Source organism: Barbus barbus (assembly GCF_936440315.1).
Source record: "Barbus barbus genome assembly, chromosome: 33".
In the NCBI taxonomy this organism is placed as follows: Eukaryota; Metazoa; Chordata; class Actinopteri; order Cypriniformes; family Cyprinidae; genus Barbus; species Barbus barbus.
In genome coordinates, this window is record NC_136761.1 from 26,942,261 (window position 1) to 26,958,531 (window position 16,271).

Sequence of the window (16,271 nt, forward strand, 5' to 3'; positions counted from 1 at the left end):
AAAGGGATAGTTCACCCTAAAATTGAATTTCCGTCAGTATTTACTCACTCACATGTTGTCCCAAACCTCTATTAAGTTCTTGTGCTGAACCCAAAAGAAGATTTGAGGGTAACCAAACAGTTGCTGGTCCACATTGACTTTGATAGCAGGAAAGAAAAATCCTATGGAAGTCACTGAGGACCAGCAACTGTTTGGTTTTCCACCTTCTTCAAAATAGCATTTATGTTCAGCAGAAGAAAGAAACTCATTCAGGTTTAAAACAACTTTTGAGTAAATGATGGTATAAAAATAAAACATGACAGAATTGACAGACAGATGACTATTTAGTTTTGGGGGGAACTATTCATTTAACGTTAACAAAACGCAAAGAGAAAAATCACTCACTATTCTTGACTGAAAAACTTTAATACAGTTGCTTTAGGAATCAGTCTATCTAGTGTTTTATTTTTATATTTGTTCATTCAATTTCATTGAATGCTCTGCTAAATACACCTATTGTACCTGAAAATAAAGCACTGTTTGTTTTATTTGTATATTATGTGTATTTGTAATGTGTATCTTTGTTCTTATTTTTTAATAAGAAAGATAAAATGATGACAAAGATTTTTATCTTCGCCCACTTTGGCCAAATATCTGCCATGTCTTTTTTTTTGTTTTTTTTGTTACCTTGAAAGGTTTTGTCTTTCTAGTTTGGCTGTAATGCTCAGACAACTTGTAAAACCAAAATAGTAAAACATGACAGAGAATCGTGATAAAATCGTGAAAAAAAAAAAAAAAAAAAAAAAAAACGTGATATCATATTTTTCCCATATCGCCCACCCCTACTTCCAAGCTGATAGATGGTGGGCAGGAGGAGACAAACACAACTGGGAAAAAATGGCTAGATATCTTGTCTGGGGACAAACAACACCTCTGGTGACATGAATCATTAAAGGGAGGCCTGGAAATAGCATCTGATGTTGGGAAGGTCAGACAGGGTGTCTGTCTTCCTACATTCACAAACAGCTCCCCGCCGGTGGGGTCCGGGGCCCCTCCCAGAGATCGCGCACAATCATTGACAAAGACGCTACATCTGGCTGAAGGTGAACCGCGGTGCTATTGCCAATTAAATCTAACGAGAGCTGGTGTGTGACACATTTGTCATGATCATCAGAAAGAATGAGCAAAGGGCTGAGATATAATGGTCTCATCATGGCTATGTAAACCATTCTCTTGGGAAATAAACAGCAAATATTCCTTAGTACACAGACACAACTGTATTCAACTGATCAAGGCCTCCTGCTGCCACATGTGTCTTATCCCACACTACACACCACTGATCCTGGCCCAAAACTGCACAATCCAGCCTGATCCTCAGATTTGGTTCTATGTGGTCTCCGAGGTATTCCTCTCACCTCTTCTTCTCTGCTCTGGAAACATGATTTAGAAACCAACTGAAGAGTTTTGTGATAACACTTCAATGTTCTGTCTCAGTGTTTCCCACCATAGTGGATCAATAAGCATTTTTATAGACACTAATTAAATGTTGATGTGCCTGGGGTGCTGTAACTAGCTTTTTAACTAGTTTCGCTACGGGTAGGAATCTGCACTGTAGATTCAATGTGCTCTATCCAACAGTCACCTGGAAGAAGTGAACAACGATTTTGAATAGCCTTAGCCTCATTTGCTAAAAATACAGCAAATACAGCCACACGCAGTGAATTAAGACCTTTAAATGCACACGTAAAAAGGAAGATGGTGGCCATGTTTTCAAGATACACAAATGTCTTCCTACTCAAAGATGGCACCTAGTGTAATACACTATATTACAGTTTTCGAGTCAGTTGGATCAATGCTTCTGACTGAGTAAACGGCCAAGGACTAGTCTGCATAAATGGGTAAATATAGCCATGTTTGTAGATTTTCAACTTCATGCTTGAACACCTAAAAACTAATATAGATCTCGGAAAATGTCAAACTACTCTAAAATACATTTTTCATGACTCTAAAATCAATTAAACTAAAATAAAATTTGTTTTGAATTAGTTTTAGTTTTTAATTATAAAACCATACAAACCACCTGCTTTGAATGAAAATGCTACTTCATTGCAATGACAATAGACTGTTCTGGGACATTTTCACCATTACATCAACATTTTTAAACAAAACCAGGTAGCACATTGTCTTCGACAGCCCAAAAAAACAAAAATGATAAATAAATAAATAAATGCACACATACATAATAGGGAAGAAACTAATAAAACCTAAATTAATAAAAGACAAACTGAAAAAAAAAAAACAGAAATAAAGACTAAATCATACTGCACACAAGGGTAGTAAAACCCTTTGTCAAAACTGTATGCACTACAGTCCAATCAAACAACTCCTTCCTGTTTAAGTGGGTAGTTTCTTGTTGAAAAATAGATCAGACTTCATGCATTTCAGCATTTGACTGACATTTTTTTGTAATATATACTGCACCAATGCAGGGGAATACAGCAACGCAGTATGTACTACTGAATGCACTGCTAGTGAGGAATGTGATGGGGACACAGGCTGGTGCAACACGCTGAGCGCAATTGCAAGCGGACAGGAATACACGCATTAATGAGCGGGAGCTCCAAAGACTGAGGCTGGCAGTGAAGGGTGATTTGTCGTTTCCTTCTCCATGTGTCTGACTGGGAAACGGATGATTCCTCGCAGGTGAGAGTCTAGTAGCTGTCATGACAGCCAGCGCAAGGTGTCTGCCTGGTGCGGGTCAGCGGCGATGCTTGGCACAGCTCTGACAGGAAGAGGAAGGCAATCCTAGCTTGCAATTCACCTGTCCAAAGCTGGGGTCACATGTGACAGCAGCTATTGAGAAAGTGACCAAACAGTTGAACCCCTGCATCCAGGCCCATCAGTCTGAGACTCACTCCTGAGAAATTCTCTGAGAAGGAGGGCATCTGGAAAATGGGATAATGGGTTCGCTCTGGTCCAGGACACCTAGCAGACATGCGATTTCACAGCAGAGTCTATAAAGGAGCTTACGTGGAGCCGAGCCGCCTGTGTATCTCAGTACGCATGCATAAAAATTAAATACACGGGAGGCAAAAACAGCAACCTCACGGTAATGAAAAATCACACTCCAAATGTAAGCTGAGATTCTGCCAGACAGAGTGATAAAAGGACATTTAAGCGCTACACGTTAACACAAGCGTTCTAATTCCTAACCGGTGACAATCACGGTTCTAGATGAGAGTCTGTTCGCCAGCTGTAAGGAACGATTATTTAATATGTATGCGGAGGCCTCAAGCTGCATGCTGATGAGACGACGACTTGCGTCTGGATGCGCAATGATGACTGATGCAAATGGAATAATCCCTCGCTAGGAACAAATATTACAGATGAGGATGACATTTACCATTTGCTCAGCTGTACAATTCACTCCCACAGATCATTCCGTCTGTTAAAGAAAAAGAGTGTGCGAGAAAAGCCATCGCCTCTGCCGCGTCGAAGTTGAGCGATCTGAAAATGAACATTGTCTTTTTATTGCTTTGTTATGAGAGCGATCTTTTCTAAACTTTGGTTACTGCAGAAGGGTTACCACATTTCTAGAGAGCATTAAACGAAGTTAGTCACATTATAGTTGATGTGCATATTGGAGTCGTGACCTAGCAGTTAAAACATTGAGAATCGGTGCTCATTTGGGGGAAATGTGTTTGTATACAGACTTTGCTGTGCGCAAATCCCGTCCTGCCCTCTTCTATTCATCATTTCCAGTCCTTTATACTTAATTTTATCAATAAAATGTCAACCACTTCCAATTCAAATGGAGAAATCTAGAGAAAACCTGTATGAGGGAGTAACTGACATTACATTTCAAGAGAGTGTACATAATATATTACAAACACAGTTGCTTATATACATTGGACCCAAGGCCTAGCAATTAAAATACTGAGCACTGGTGCGCATTTGGGAAAAATAGGTTTGAATACAGATTTTGAAATGTGCCAATCTAATTCAAACCCTCTTCTCGCTTTCATTTCCTGTCCTCTATACTTTTACGGTCAATAAAATGTCAACCCCAGTTCAAATGGAGCAATCTACTGAAAATCTGGATGCAGCAGCAATTGACAGCAGCGTCACTGGACGTCCACATCAATAGATCCAGCCTTGACACTCATTCCTCACAGTCAGCATAAGGACACGCATCAGATCTATAGTAAACCCAGCAGGCTTGTTAATCAACTCCAGTTAAAGCCCACCTGATGTCTGCTCAACTCACACACATATTGAGGAGTTGAGGGTTCACATCCTAAGAGGCTCACTACAGAAGAGAAACCTGCTCAGATCACTGCATGCCATCAATAAAACTAACTTTTATAAATGTCATCTCCAATTAGACTTCATCAGATGCTTTATCGGTGGTGGGGCTGGCTGTGATCAAAGCATGTGGTTATTCTTGCTTTTGGGAATCAACTGATCTGCAATTGCCAGCACTTTAGTAGGAAATCCTCACTGTACATTGACTAAGGCCATTGAAACCCGTCAGCCTATCAGAGAGAGGCGTTCTAATGGACTTCTGATAGCATCACAGAGAAGTGGAGGAGCTGCCGCCGTCCCTGCACACTTAATGAATAGTATTAGGACAAAACTGCAGCTTAACAACTTCAATAGGGAACAGCCAGTCAAATCTGATCGCCGCAATTTCAATCTATAAAAGACCTACAATAGCCAGAGGCTTGTGGTCACGGTCTGGTAGCTCAATCGCTCTTCTTTTTCTCAAGCTCAGGCCAAAAATTGTCTTTTCAACTAGTTATGAAGCTGCAGAAGAGTTTATAAGGAGGAAAATAATATTCAACTAGATATGGGTAGTTGACATATTAGATTAGATTAGATTCAACTTTGTCATTTATGCAGAGTACAAGTACAGAGCTAATGAAATGCAGTTAGCATCTAACCAGAAGCGCAAGAATATAGTGTTTTATATACATATAAGTGCAGAGTAAGTGAAGATATGATTTACAGAATGTACAGTGGAATTGCTATATACAGTATTGAGCAGAGTATATACAGAATATAAATAGGAATGCAATGTAGGGATTGTATGTACATTATGAACAGAGCAATGTAGGATTATATACATTATGAACAGCAGAAACGTGAGAACAGTGGTAATAAATAAATACAGCTGGATGAGTGTGCAAAGTATTGATAGAACAATGTATTCTATGCAAAATCAATCAATGTGTGTGACGGAAAAATAAAATAAATAAATAAATAAAAAAACCCTCTAACATTGAAGATAAACCTCTCTCATGCTGTTTGTAACTCTAAGAATGAAGATACATTTTTCTCATGCTATTTGTATGTTAAGGTTTTTTTTTTCTACATTTTTGCTGTCACACCATAGGACACGGTCCAATTTTTATTTGTCCACTACCCATATATATAACTGCAAAAGTCTTAGGCTATTAGTATTTTTTCACAAAAAAAGTGTTTTAAGCCAGTTATTTCTATCTTTTGCCCTAGTGTATCAGTAGGAAATGTAAGTATGCACAAGGAGTCTGAAAACAGCCAGTGCTCCACACAGAACTAAATCAAATCAACATTTGGTGTGACCACCATTTGCGGTTTTTTTTTTTACCTGCTTCTTTATGTAATATATGTATTTATTTATTCATTCATTTATTTAGTTGTGGGTGTCTTCATCATTCATGCACAATTGTCCAGACCCAATCAATTCCCATTGGATAAAATCATTTTCCTACACTTTCTCTTATTGGATATCCTATTTCATTCAGAAAAACAATGCAGGATGAGTTTGCAAACAACATAGTATTTGCTATTTTAATGCATGCAGGGCTTGGAAGACCACTGAGACAGTCACTTTGGATCATAAGAACGTGTTTCAAGTCTGTCCAGCTAGAGTGTGGGTGTTCACAAAAGGTTTGGAAATCTCTAAAAACACCACAGGCATTTTTGCAGCTCAGTTTCACCAAGAAGCAAACCAAAGGGCTAGTTCTCACCAAAGATCCAAGCTGTGACAAAAACCATTGAGTATTCTTGTATACTAAGACTTGGCGGTTCTCACAGCTTAAATGATCCATAAGCAAGGAAAAGAAAAGAGGTGCATTTGTTTTTAAGGCGTTTGACCTCTGCAATTATATATGTCACTCTAAAATGGTATTTACTTACTTTCTTCTGCAGAACATATTTAAGTTTGTCCAGACTGTACCACAGAAGCATTCAAAAGGACAAACAACAGAAAACAGAAAGTGTGTTTTTAAATGTGTGTACCAGTCTACTGGACAGAGAAAGAGAAAGACAGAGAAAAGCATTTAGTTCAGTCAGCCATAAATCGCTGAGCTCTCTCAGATCACACATGCACACATTCAGGAATATCTAGATGAGTTATCTTACCCTGCGAGAGGATGAAAAGAATCAAAGAATCAAAGAACTCAAGAGTGGGAGCCAGAAAGAGATAGAGGGAGTCTCATTAAAGTACCATTGATGAAAGCGTCTGAAATCCAAGTATAGCACAGCAGAAAAGGCGTATACGGATAAAAGGAAATCCCATATGATCTAGACATCAGGTGTAACTTCTGGAACAGAGTCGGTGCTGATGACGTTTATTCTGTTCCTCTGATACTGCTGAGTGCTGGAAAACATCACACATTACTGATTTACATGCAAGAAAAAAATATCTGACTAGTGTTAGACAACTACTAGATTGTAATGAAAGTGAGACATTAATGCTATCAGCATGACTGTGCTAAAAGTACTTCAGCTGGAATAGTTACAGGAAGAGGTGGCGATGGAACGCTGTCAATCCACAACACCCACGTGAAGTATTTCCATAAAGACTTCACGCTTCTGAAGAACGGTCGTAACTACTTGACTCCTGGCCTTGAATGAAGATTTAAAGTCAACGTGAAACCGAACATGTGGGGTTCTATGAGTTCTGCAATGCGGAAAATGAGGACGGAGAAAAAAAGAACAGGGAATGTCACAGAATGTAGCAAAATTTGAATGAATCAATCAAAAGCAGTGCTGTAAATCACTTAAATGACAAATATATTACTATTGTACAGAATAATGTACTTCTCAAAGTAATAATACTAATACAGGTAAATAATACTACTACTAATAATAATTATACAGGAAAAACGGTGTTATTTTTTAGGAATATCAGACAAATAATTTACACAATTTAAACAATAAACATCTGTTGTGCAGCACTTTGTTTCCCCCAAAAATGTTGTTCGATTTTAATTTGATAACATTTTAAAAGGTTAATTTAAATGTTTTTTTTGCAATTTGATTACCAATAAATCTGTATTAAATCATAAAACACAGAAAAAATTAAAAGAAGCAACACAATTAAAAAAAAAGAAAATCATAGGACAATATTATGGTTAAAATGTTAATAAATAATTTAATTGTTAAAGAATCCACAATTTAAACAGAACACATGGTTTCGGGGAAAAAGTCAAATGGAATTTGGGGAAAAATAAATTGGATTTTAAAGGGCCCTAAACATGTGACTAAACAGGGCGGGACACGATTTAATCCTTTGGGAACTGATTGGCTCATGAAAAGTGGACATTACGGAGCTAAAGTTCACATTTGGAGCATCTTGACGTCCCAATAGTAGCATTTGTTCGTAACTTTCTCTTATTGCCATAACCTGTAATAGATTTACACGAACCGGCAAAAACACTGTTAACTACATTTACATTTAGTCATTTAGCAAATGCTTTTATCCAAAGCATTGTTTTTTTTTTTTTTAAGCGAGTAGATAGAATAGAAAAAAGAAAGCTAGTGTTAGTTTTTCAAGAAAAGCTAGCAGTTAGAGGATAAATATGCAACTGATAGAGGGTCAAGTGTGTGTGTGTGTGTTTTTTTTTTTTTTAAATAAAAAGACGACAGATAGATAAAATAGATTTAGAATAGAGAGTGCTAGAAAAGATGTGTTTTTAGCAGTTTCTTGAAGATGGTTAAGGATTCAGCTGCTCGGTTAGAGTTGGGCAGGTCATTCCACCAGGTGGGAACAGTTGATGAAAAAGTCTGTGAAAGTGATTTTGTGCCTCTTTGGGATGGCACAATAATGTGTCGTTCACTTGAAGAATGCACATAGGTCTGAAGTACTGAATTTAGGTAATGGGGTGCAGAGCCAGACGTGGTTTTTTAGGAAAACATTAATGCCTTGAATTTTATGCGAGCAGCTATTGGTAGCCAGTGCAAATTGATGAACAGAGGTGTGACGTGCATTTTTCGGCTCATTAAAGATTAATCTTGCAGCTACTACTACTGGAAAGACATCACGAATCAGACGTATATGTAATGTGTAAACATCCAAACAAAGATGAAATGAGATGGAAAGGGCAGCGGTGATTGATGTCCCAGACCCCCTGAGAAACACAGACAGAAAACTTTACACAGCTTGTTATGTAGATTGAATCATTGACTTCTTTCATGTGGCACGCTGAACAGAGACAGCTGAGAGCCGAGTCCCCATCACCACAGGGTGGGATTCCTTCAGACACACAGCTTTTCATCACGTCCCAATCACATAAACAAGCCAAACACACACGCAGAAAAGAAATGACAGAAGCGTTTAAGATCAATATGGACGCTCCCTGTGGGGACAACGGCTTGAGAGGCAGGGTGTGAGCTTCAGGAACGAGACTGATTGATTGAACTGCCGTCAGCGAGCGGCACAGCACGACAGCCTGAACGTTTAGATCGTACATCAGCGAACGGCTCGAGCCAGAACTGTCACGAGGTCCTGGAGTCAGACACGGTCTCTTCTGCTGGTTACCCAATTATGCCAAAATATCATAATCAGTAGTAATACTGTATGTTTATTTTTCGATGTAGTCATTTAGAAAACTGATGTTAATGTTCTGTCAGAGCAGCTATATTGTAAAGGCTGGAGTGTCATAGTTAAGGTGCGTTCAATCTATTAAACCTTGTCCTTAAATTGTGTTTAGAGAAATTTATTTTTTCTCACCCCAACTGCATTTCAACTGCATGAATATAACAAAATTTAGTAGGCTTTATGCTTAAAAAAAAAAAAAAATCAAAACACAAACAAAAAACCCTATTTACCAAGAAAACGAACCGCTGCAAACCACTAGGGCTTTGGGAAGGAACTTCAGGTGGTTTGTGAGAATATGAAAACATAATAACATAAACAAAACAAAATTACAAAAACACTTTCATTTTTTTTACCTGCATGTCATTTGTCCATTAACAAACATCATGTGTTATTGTCTTACTAATATCATGTATTTCAATAAATGTCTTAATAAAATGAAATATTCAAAAATTTTAAAAAGTGTTATGCAATTATATGCACTAATTTTCTGCAGCTAAATCTTTAATGTCAGTGCAAAAAATTCAAAATATTAAATAAATAAAATTATGTTTTCAGTGTCACACAATTCCCATGCAAATTACACTTGAGTCAGTTCTTGTAATTAATTGTTTAAAAATACAACTGAATCAGTTTGGTGATTCATCACTGAATCAATCAGTAAGTGTTAGCCTTTTTTCATAATATATTTGGTTCATAGATCTTAAAAGTTGTGTGTTGGAAATGTGTGTACCCCTAAATCCCTATTTTAAAATCCCCTTTCTCAAATCAAGCTGTTCTGAGGTTCCTGTCAGAATGACGTAGTTCTGAAAAGGCTCCTCCCACGATAGTTGATTGACAAGACCATCTTACCTTAGACCCGCCCTGAGTGAGCTGAGAGCTGTCCGCCATTGTGTCAACTCCGGTGCAGGGGAAGACGAGAATCTCTTAAGCGATTAAGGTGTTTTGTATAGAGTATATTAACGGCCGCCCAAGTATATTTGGTGACACATTTTTGTTTTTATTACTATTTTTATCTCTTACACTTTTTTTTATCCCCCCGAGGTAATGAAACCATCCGCGATCGATTAACTAGTGGAAAACCTCCCCTGGCCCTAAGCGTTTCGTAGACTGCTTGTTCTGTGTGCTCCAGAACTGTCGACACTCCCACAGACAACCTCCAGTGTTTCCCATACGTTGATTTATTTGTGGCGGGCCGCAACAATATCCACCACCCGCTGCCATCAGCTCCCGCATCTCACACACACGAGCGCGACTTTAGCACAACATTTGTGAGTTTTGTGTGACACTTTTGGCGGCTTTTTCCCCTCCCCATAACAGGTACATACTGGCAAACCTGAAAAAACCTTGAAAAGCTGTCATTCAGTTGGAATATGCCTCCTGTACTGGCCCACGAGCTGAGGTCTGACTCTCCCGGCACAGTGTCGCCTCTCTCTGCGTCTGTTCAGTGAGCGGCAGAGAAGTAGCGCATTCGGTTGGCCGTAAAGCCCAATTTACGCTGCAGACTTGTCAATAAATCATTTACAAAACAGCGTTTCCAAGCACCTGTCGCTTACTGATTTGATTTTATTGATTTTATCAGACAATGTCGCGATTATAGATCAGGATTTAAGGAGTATAGCGAGAGTGATTCCTGGTTAACTTAGTATTAATGGGTTGTGTTTACTATTTATACTTGTTTTATGTATTACAACAGAAAATATAATGTGAACAGCTTTATTGGGCATTCAATTGTATTACAGTATGTGACATTTTATAGAGTAGAACAGATCTTAAGTGCCAAAACTAGTCTGAACACAAACTTGATGCAATGGCGTCATAAATATGCAAATTAATGTGTGATGTCACCTGCCTCCACAAGTCTCACAAAATTCTGTGGGAAACACTGCTACCATTGAGAAATTTTAACCAATGTATGTTATAGACTTTTCATTAAGACCCTAAAGAATCATATCACCTTTGGAAAATGGGCATCTGATGACTCCTTGAAGTAAAAATACCTTGGATTTAAGCATGTATAATTACTTTTGCTAACACAAGACAAAAATGCTGATTAGTAAAGTGATTTTTGGGAAGACTTTGACATCATTAACAGGTGAAGCTCTCATACAGAACAGAAATAATGGGAGACAATGGGGGTCATCAGTGGTGCTGTGAACACCTCTCTCATAAACCTACAACACCAGCATCCACACACACGCCCTATCCTACCCTCAAACACCCCCACACAGGCTCTCAGACAGCCCAGCCTCTCCACGCCAACTCATTTATCAGTAAAACAGCAGACAGAGAGAGATCTGTCCTCATCCACAACGAACACACACAAACACACACACACGCAAACTGAAGCAATGAGCCAGACGGGGCTGCCAACCTTTGCCGAGCGCTACTCCCACACACGTTGCTTACTGTAGTGCTGCTTCCCTTGTCTTTTGTCTCAATCGTGTTGAGGTGAGAGGCAGCAGCTCATCTGCACCTCCCCTCCTCAACGCCAATCAATAGAGTTTTACGCTGCACTTCTCAAGCACCACTTACTGCAGGCTAATGGTGCCGAAGGGTTACAGCAAAGCAGCGTGACTCACTGTATATATCATGCCACTTGCTACATCCTCAAACATAAAAATAAAAACATTTGCTGGCTGATATAACCCCTGATTTATGTCTCCACAGCTTCAGGCCCGAAGAAAATACTGCAAGGTGAAAAAATATATATTTTTGGCATTTTCCTAAAATGATCTCTCAGGCCAACATGCAAATCTTTTACAGTTAAAAACATTTCAGTTTATCAGAGCCGTGGCCAAGCACATGCTCTGATGTAGGGGTAGGCGATATAAGCAAACAGTTATATCACAATTGATGCATATACAATGATTCAACAACTATTGAAAAAACAATAAAAAGGTCGGCCTGTCATAGATTTTAAGAACATTTTTATTTGTTACGTACATTGCAATTTACTGGTTTAACCTTAAGTTATCCTCTGGGGTCAATATGACCCCAAGCGACTTTTCTTTAGTTAAAAATAATGGTTCCCTTTATCTCAGTGGAATGAAATCTTGTGACTTTTTCTAAATTATCTATCCATACACACACAAAAAAACTGGGCTTGATTTGGTTGTTCTAAAGGTATGTAAAAAAAAAAGTCACACTCATGACCTTTGGGGTCAATATGACCCCACATTGAAATGAATGGGAAAATCAAAAAAAAAATGTTTTTTATTTTTCATTTGTCAAAAAAAATCTATAAATCCAGAATAAACCTGACAATTTCCATACCACAATGAAGTCCTGGTACTAGAGCACAAATGTAATGTGGAACGAACATGATCACTTGCACACACACATGCTCACGCACACAAACACACACACAGGTGTGACTCCAATTGAAAGCATTTTTTTTAGAAATTGACAAATAAAATCAATAATTCCAGCATAAATCTGAAAATTTCCACACAGAAATGAAGGCCTGGCACTAGAGCAAAAATGCAATGTAGAAAAGACATGCTCACTCAACACACACACACACACACACACACACACACACAGACAGGTATGACTGCCACAGCCAAATAAAATCAGCCACAAATGCAGAACAAAGATAAAAGGGGTGAGACCTAATCCACACACACATGCGCACGCGCGCACACACACACACACACACACACACACACAGACACACATGCGCACGCGCACACACACACACACACACACACACACACACACACACACACACACACAGACAGACAGACAGAGAGAGCAAGGGAGAGATGAAAGGCAACTGACCTGTTCAACTTTGAGAAAGTTTACTCTGAGATCTAAGAGCTGCAACTTTATTTTGAAAACAAAGAAATAGTTCCCACACCAAAGGTATAAAAGAGGGTCTTTGGTGTCACACAGTTCATTCTGTGTCAGTATGGCAAAGCGTTACACTCTCCTGGAGACTTTAGATTGCCTGCTTGATTCAAGTGAAACTGAATCATGCCTGGAAGACACTGAGGGCGATGACTCTGAGCCAGATTATTATTAAATTAATATCTTCTAAATTTTTTCACATTTGGTTCATTAAAATAAATAATATTCAACTACAATCTGATTCTAAGTCTTGTCCTTTAGGTGTTTCTTATGTGGCAATTTCTGTGGTATTTTGTAAAAACAGACATTTCAAATCGCTTCAAAAACGACCAAAATTCTACTATTTGAAAGAATATTTATTTTTAATGTCTTTAATAATGTTTATACATGTATAAATTCACAAAATCTATCACAAAAGTTATAATATGAGCAGTTGGCTACATCCAGTAAAATGAATGGATCTCTATTGCCCTCTTCTGGGTATCTATGGACAATACAATTTCTTTCTTAAATTTTAATTCCTAAAGGTTTGTCTTTGACCAACAGATGGCAGAATTGTACAGCTAACACCTAGATCAATATCCAGAAACAACTTATATTTAATTTAGATCATTGTTTAAGTATTTTTTTCATAAAAAAATAATATTTTACATGCAAGCTAATGGTATAGTTGAGGAATTGTGTGGTAAATAGGTACAAAAGTACTTTGTATATCCAAAAACACAGCATTACTGTACAGATGAGAAGTAAACAAAAAAAATAATATATTATATGTATTATTAAAAATGTACATTTTTTTTACAATCATTCTTTAAAGTTTGGGGTCATATATACCCCAAATGCAGTGAGTGTGAACAGGAAACTAAGGTTATAAGAAGGTTAATATTATTGTTTATTTGTTTTGGCCATTAATTTATCATGGTTATCTTTTTCTGTCTGACAAACAAAACAAAACGAAATGAAACAAAACAAAACAAAAATATAAACGTTGCCTTGGCAACTAACTGAAATAAACCACTAGGGCTTTGGGAAGGAACTTCGGGTGGTTTGTGAGATTATGAAAGCATAATAACATAAACAAAACAAAATAACAAAAACATTTACCTGCATGTCATGTGACCATTAAACATCATGTGTTATTCTCTTATTGATGTAATGTATTTCAATAAATGTCTTACTAAAATGAAATATTTGAAAATTAAAAAATAAAAGTGTTTCAATTTCATGCACTAATAACAAAACAAAACAAAACAAAAATACAAATGTTGCCGTGGCAACTAACTGAAATAAACTAAATTTAACTAAAGCTTTAAAGCAGGGGTCTCCAACCCTGCTCCTGGAGAGCTACCGTTCTACAGATTTCAGCTCCAACCCTAATCAAACACACCCTACTTCATTTCAGACAGGTGTGTTGGAGCAGGGTTGGAACTGAAATCTGTAGAACGGTAGCTCTCCAGGAGCAGGGCTTTAGATCCCTGCTTTAAAGGTATATAACATATGAAAAAAAAAAAAAAAAAGGAATAAAAATGATAAAATTACATAAAATGTAAGCTAAAATAAAAACTAAAAAGGTAGCAGAAATACACACACACTATAATATACTTTACAATACAATATAAATAATACTAAAATTAGTTACAGATCTCATTCTTAGTTCTTCTACTCACAATTACCTGCCCATGTTTATTGATTGAAGTGATTGAAGCTGCAAAAAGACCCCCCCCCACACACACACACGTCTGTTTTTGTGAACTGTGGGGACATTCCATAGGCGTAATGGTTTTTATACTGTACAAACTGTATTTAAAAACTCTATCGCCCTACACCTAAACTACCCTTTACAGGACCCCTTACAACTTGTGCATTTTTACTTTCTCAAAAAAACTCATTCTGTATGATTTATAAGCCTTTTGAAATATGGGGACATGGGGAAATGTCCTCAAAAATCACCTTCTCCTTGTAATACCGATGTCACACCCATGTCATTATACAAATTTGTGTCCTCGTATGTCTCAAAAAGCACACACACACACACACACACACACACACGCACCTTTTCTAGCTATTTTAATCAACCCACACTACACTAATTAAGAATAATTGATAATTAGAATCAGATTGTTCTGTGAAAAATTGCTTAACTGGCTCACACTCTTTCACTTCATAATTTAACACTTCTAATAATTGTAATACTTTCTAAAGTGAAAGTAGTGTGTGTGTGTGTGTGTGTGAGTGAGAGAGAGAGAGAGAGAGAGAGAGAGAACCACACAACACCTGACATCAGCATGACAATGGTGTCTCCAGCAACAGCAACACATCTAAACCTCTGCATCTGACAGCCGTTCTCAGCCACTGTATAAACCAGCGGCGATTAACAGGCTCAACCTGCACCGCACAGGCCTACTGCTGCACAGAATTCCACTGAAATATGAAGGAAATGTCTTCCCATGATTCATTAAGACACAGAACCATTGTGGCACGCCATTAGCAATACTGAAAAGAGAATCAATTGCTACACGGCAATGGCTTATTACCCACTGATATATATCACAGGTAAGTAGTTCAAATAGTTGTATCGCAGAACAGAGGTAGCGCTGGGTTATTATTTAGACCCTCTCGGGTAATGTATGCATTCTTTTGCTGTGCAATTCAACAGAAAAACTACAACCCCAAGGCTTTTCAAATTGCTATAGTAACTCATCAATTACGAAGTTAAAGCGTATGCCATTCACGAAGCGAAAAAGCTTTAAGGCTAAAACAAAGAAAAAGAAATTAAGAAAGCAAAAGCGAGAAAGTCAGAGATGGTTTAAAATAAACCTGGGTGTGTTTTGTAAGATGGAAACAAGTTCTGAAATAATCAGAGTTCATTTTCACCACTGATGATTTGTAATTCACTCAACCCATTTAAACAATTTTTTGTTTTGTTTAAATGGGTCACTCAACAGTTGCATTATATTGTGCTCACTTACAAACTGGTACTGTTGAGTGAGTAGAACAGTCAGCACACTTTTCTGTTTTTAAGCTGTAAAAAAAGGGGGTGTTTTAGGACTGCGCAATATATCGAAATAGAATCTGCACCACAATATGGCATAGCGCTATTGTCAATTCAATCAATCAATCAATCAATCTTCAGAATAAACATTAATATTAAAAAAAGGATCTTTTTATTTTCTATGCAGATGCTCTCCCAAACAAAACCACTCTACTAACTCTACAATAATTCATTCTTTCCAAATACAGCTATTTAAGTAATCAATTCCTGATTTTCTTTTTCACATTGCAATATATAACGGCAGAAAAACATGTCAGATACGTGTTCCAGGATGGGCTGCCAGTATCATTGCAACTGAAACTATTTAGTTCATTAAACATTTGAATTAGCTACATCGCACCAATTAAGTATCTCCCGATTAGAGCGTGAAGAGTTCAGGCCGCGCTGTAAACAACCTGCCAACTGTCCTGTACGAGCGTGGCGATTCTCACCCACTCGTTCTCCGCAGCGCACCCGTTATCCAGTAACATCAACAGCAGCGGGGCGGGGGAATGAGGGGTTGGACGTCTAATGGAGTGCCAGTGC

The 16,271-nt window shown here is 37.8% G+C and overlaps 1 protein-coding gene across 5 annotated transcripts in view; it reads right to left on the reverse strand.

Annotated features, from left to right (window-relative positions):
* LOC306853048 (ecto-NOX disulfide-thiol exchanger 2-like) overlaps positions 1-16,271 on the reverse strand; it is a 224,110-nt gene that overhangs the window by 97,026 nt on the left and 110,813 nt on the right. The window contains exons 1-2 of one of the 5 annotated variants that reach the window (XM_079390215.1): positions 6,765-6,851; positions 6,470-6,622 (exon numbers count right to left, since the gene is read on the reverse strand). The exons of the other annotated variants lie outside the window; for them this stretch is intronic. Of the exons in view, the coding sequence (XP_079246341.1) occupies positions 6,470-6,554 (85 nt within the window). The 5' untranslated portion in view covers positions 6,555-6,622; positions 6,765-6,851. Of the gene's footprint in view, positions 1-6,469; positions 6,623-6,764; positions 6,852-16,271 lie in introns of those variants that run through there. 5 annotated transcript variants of the gene reach the window in all.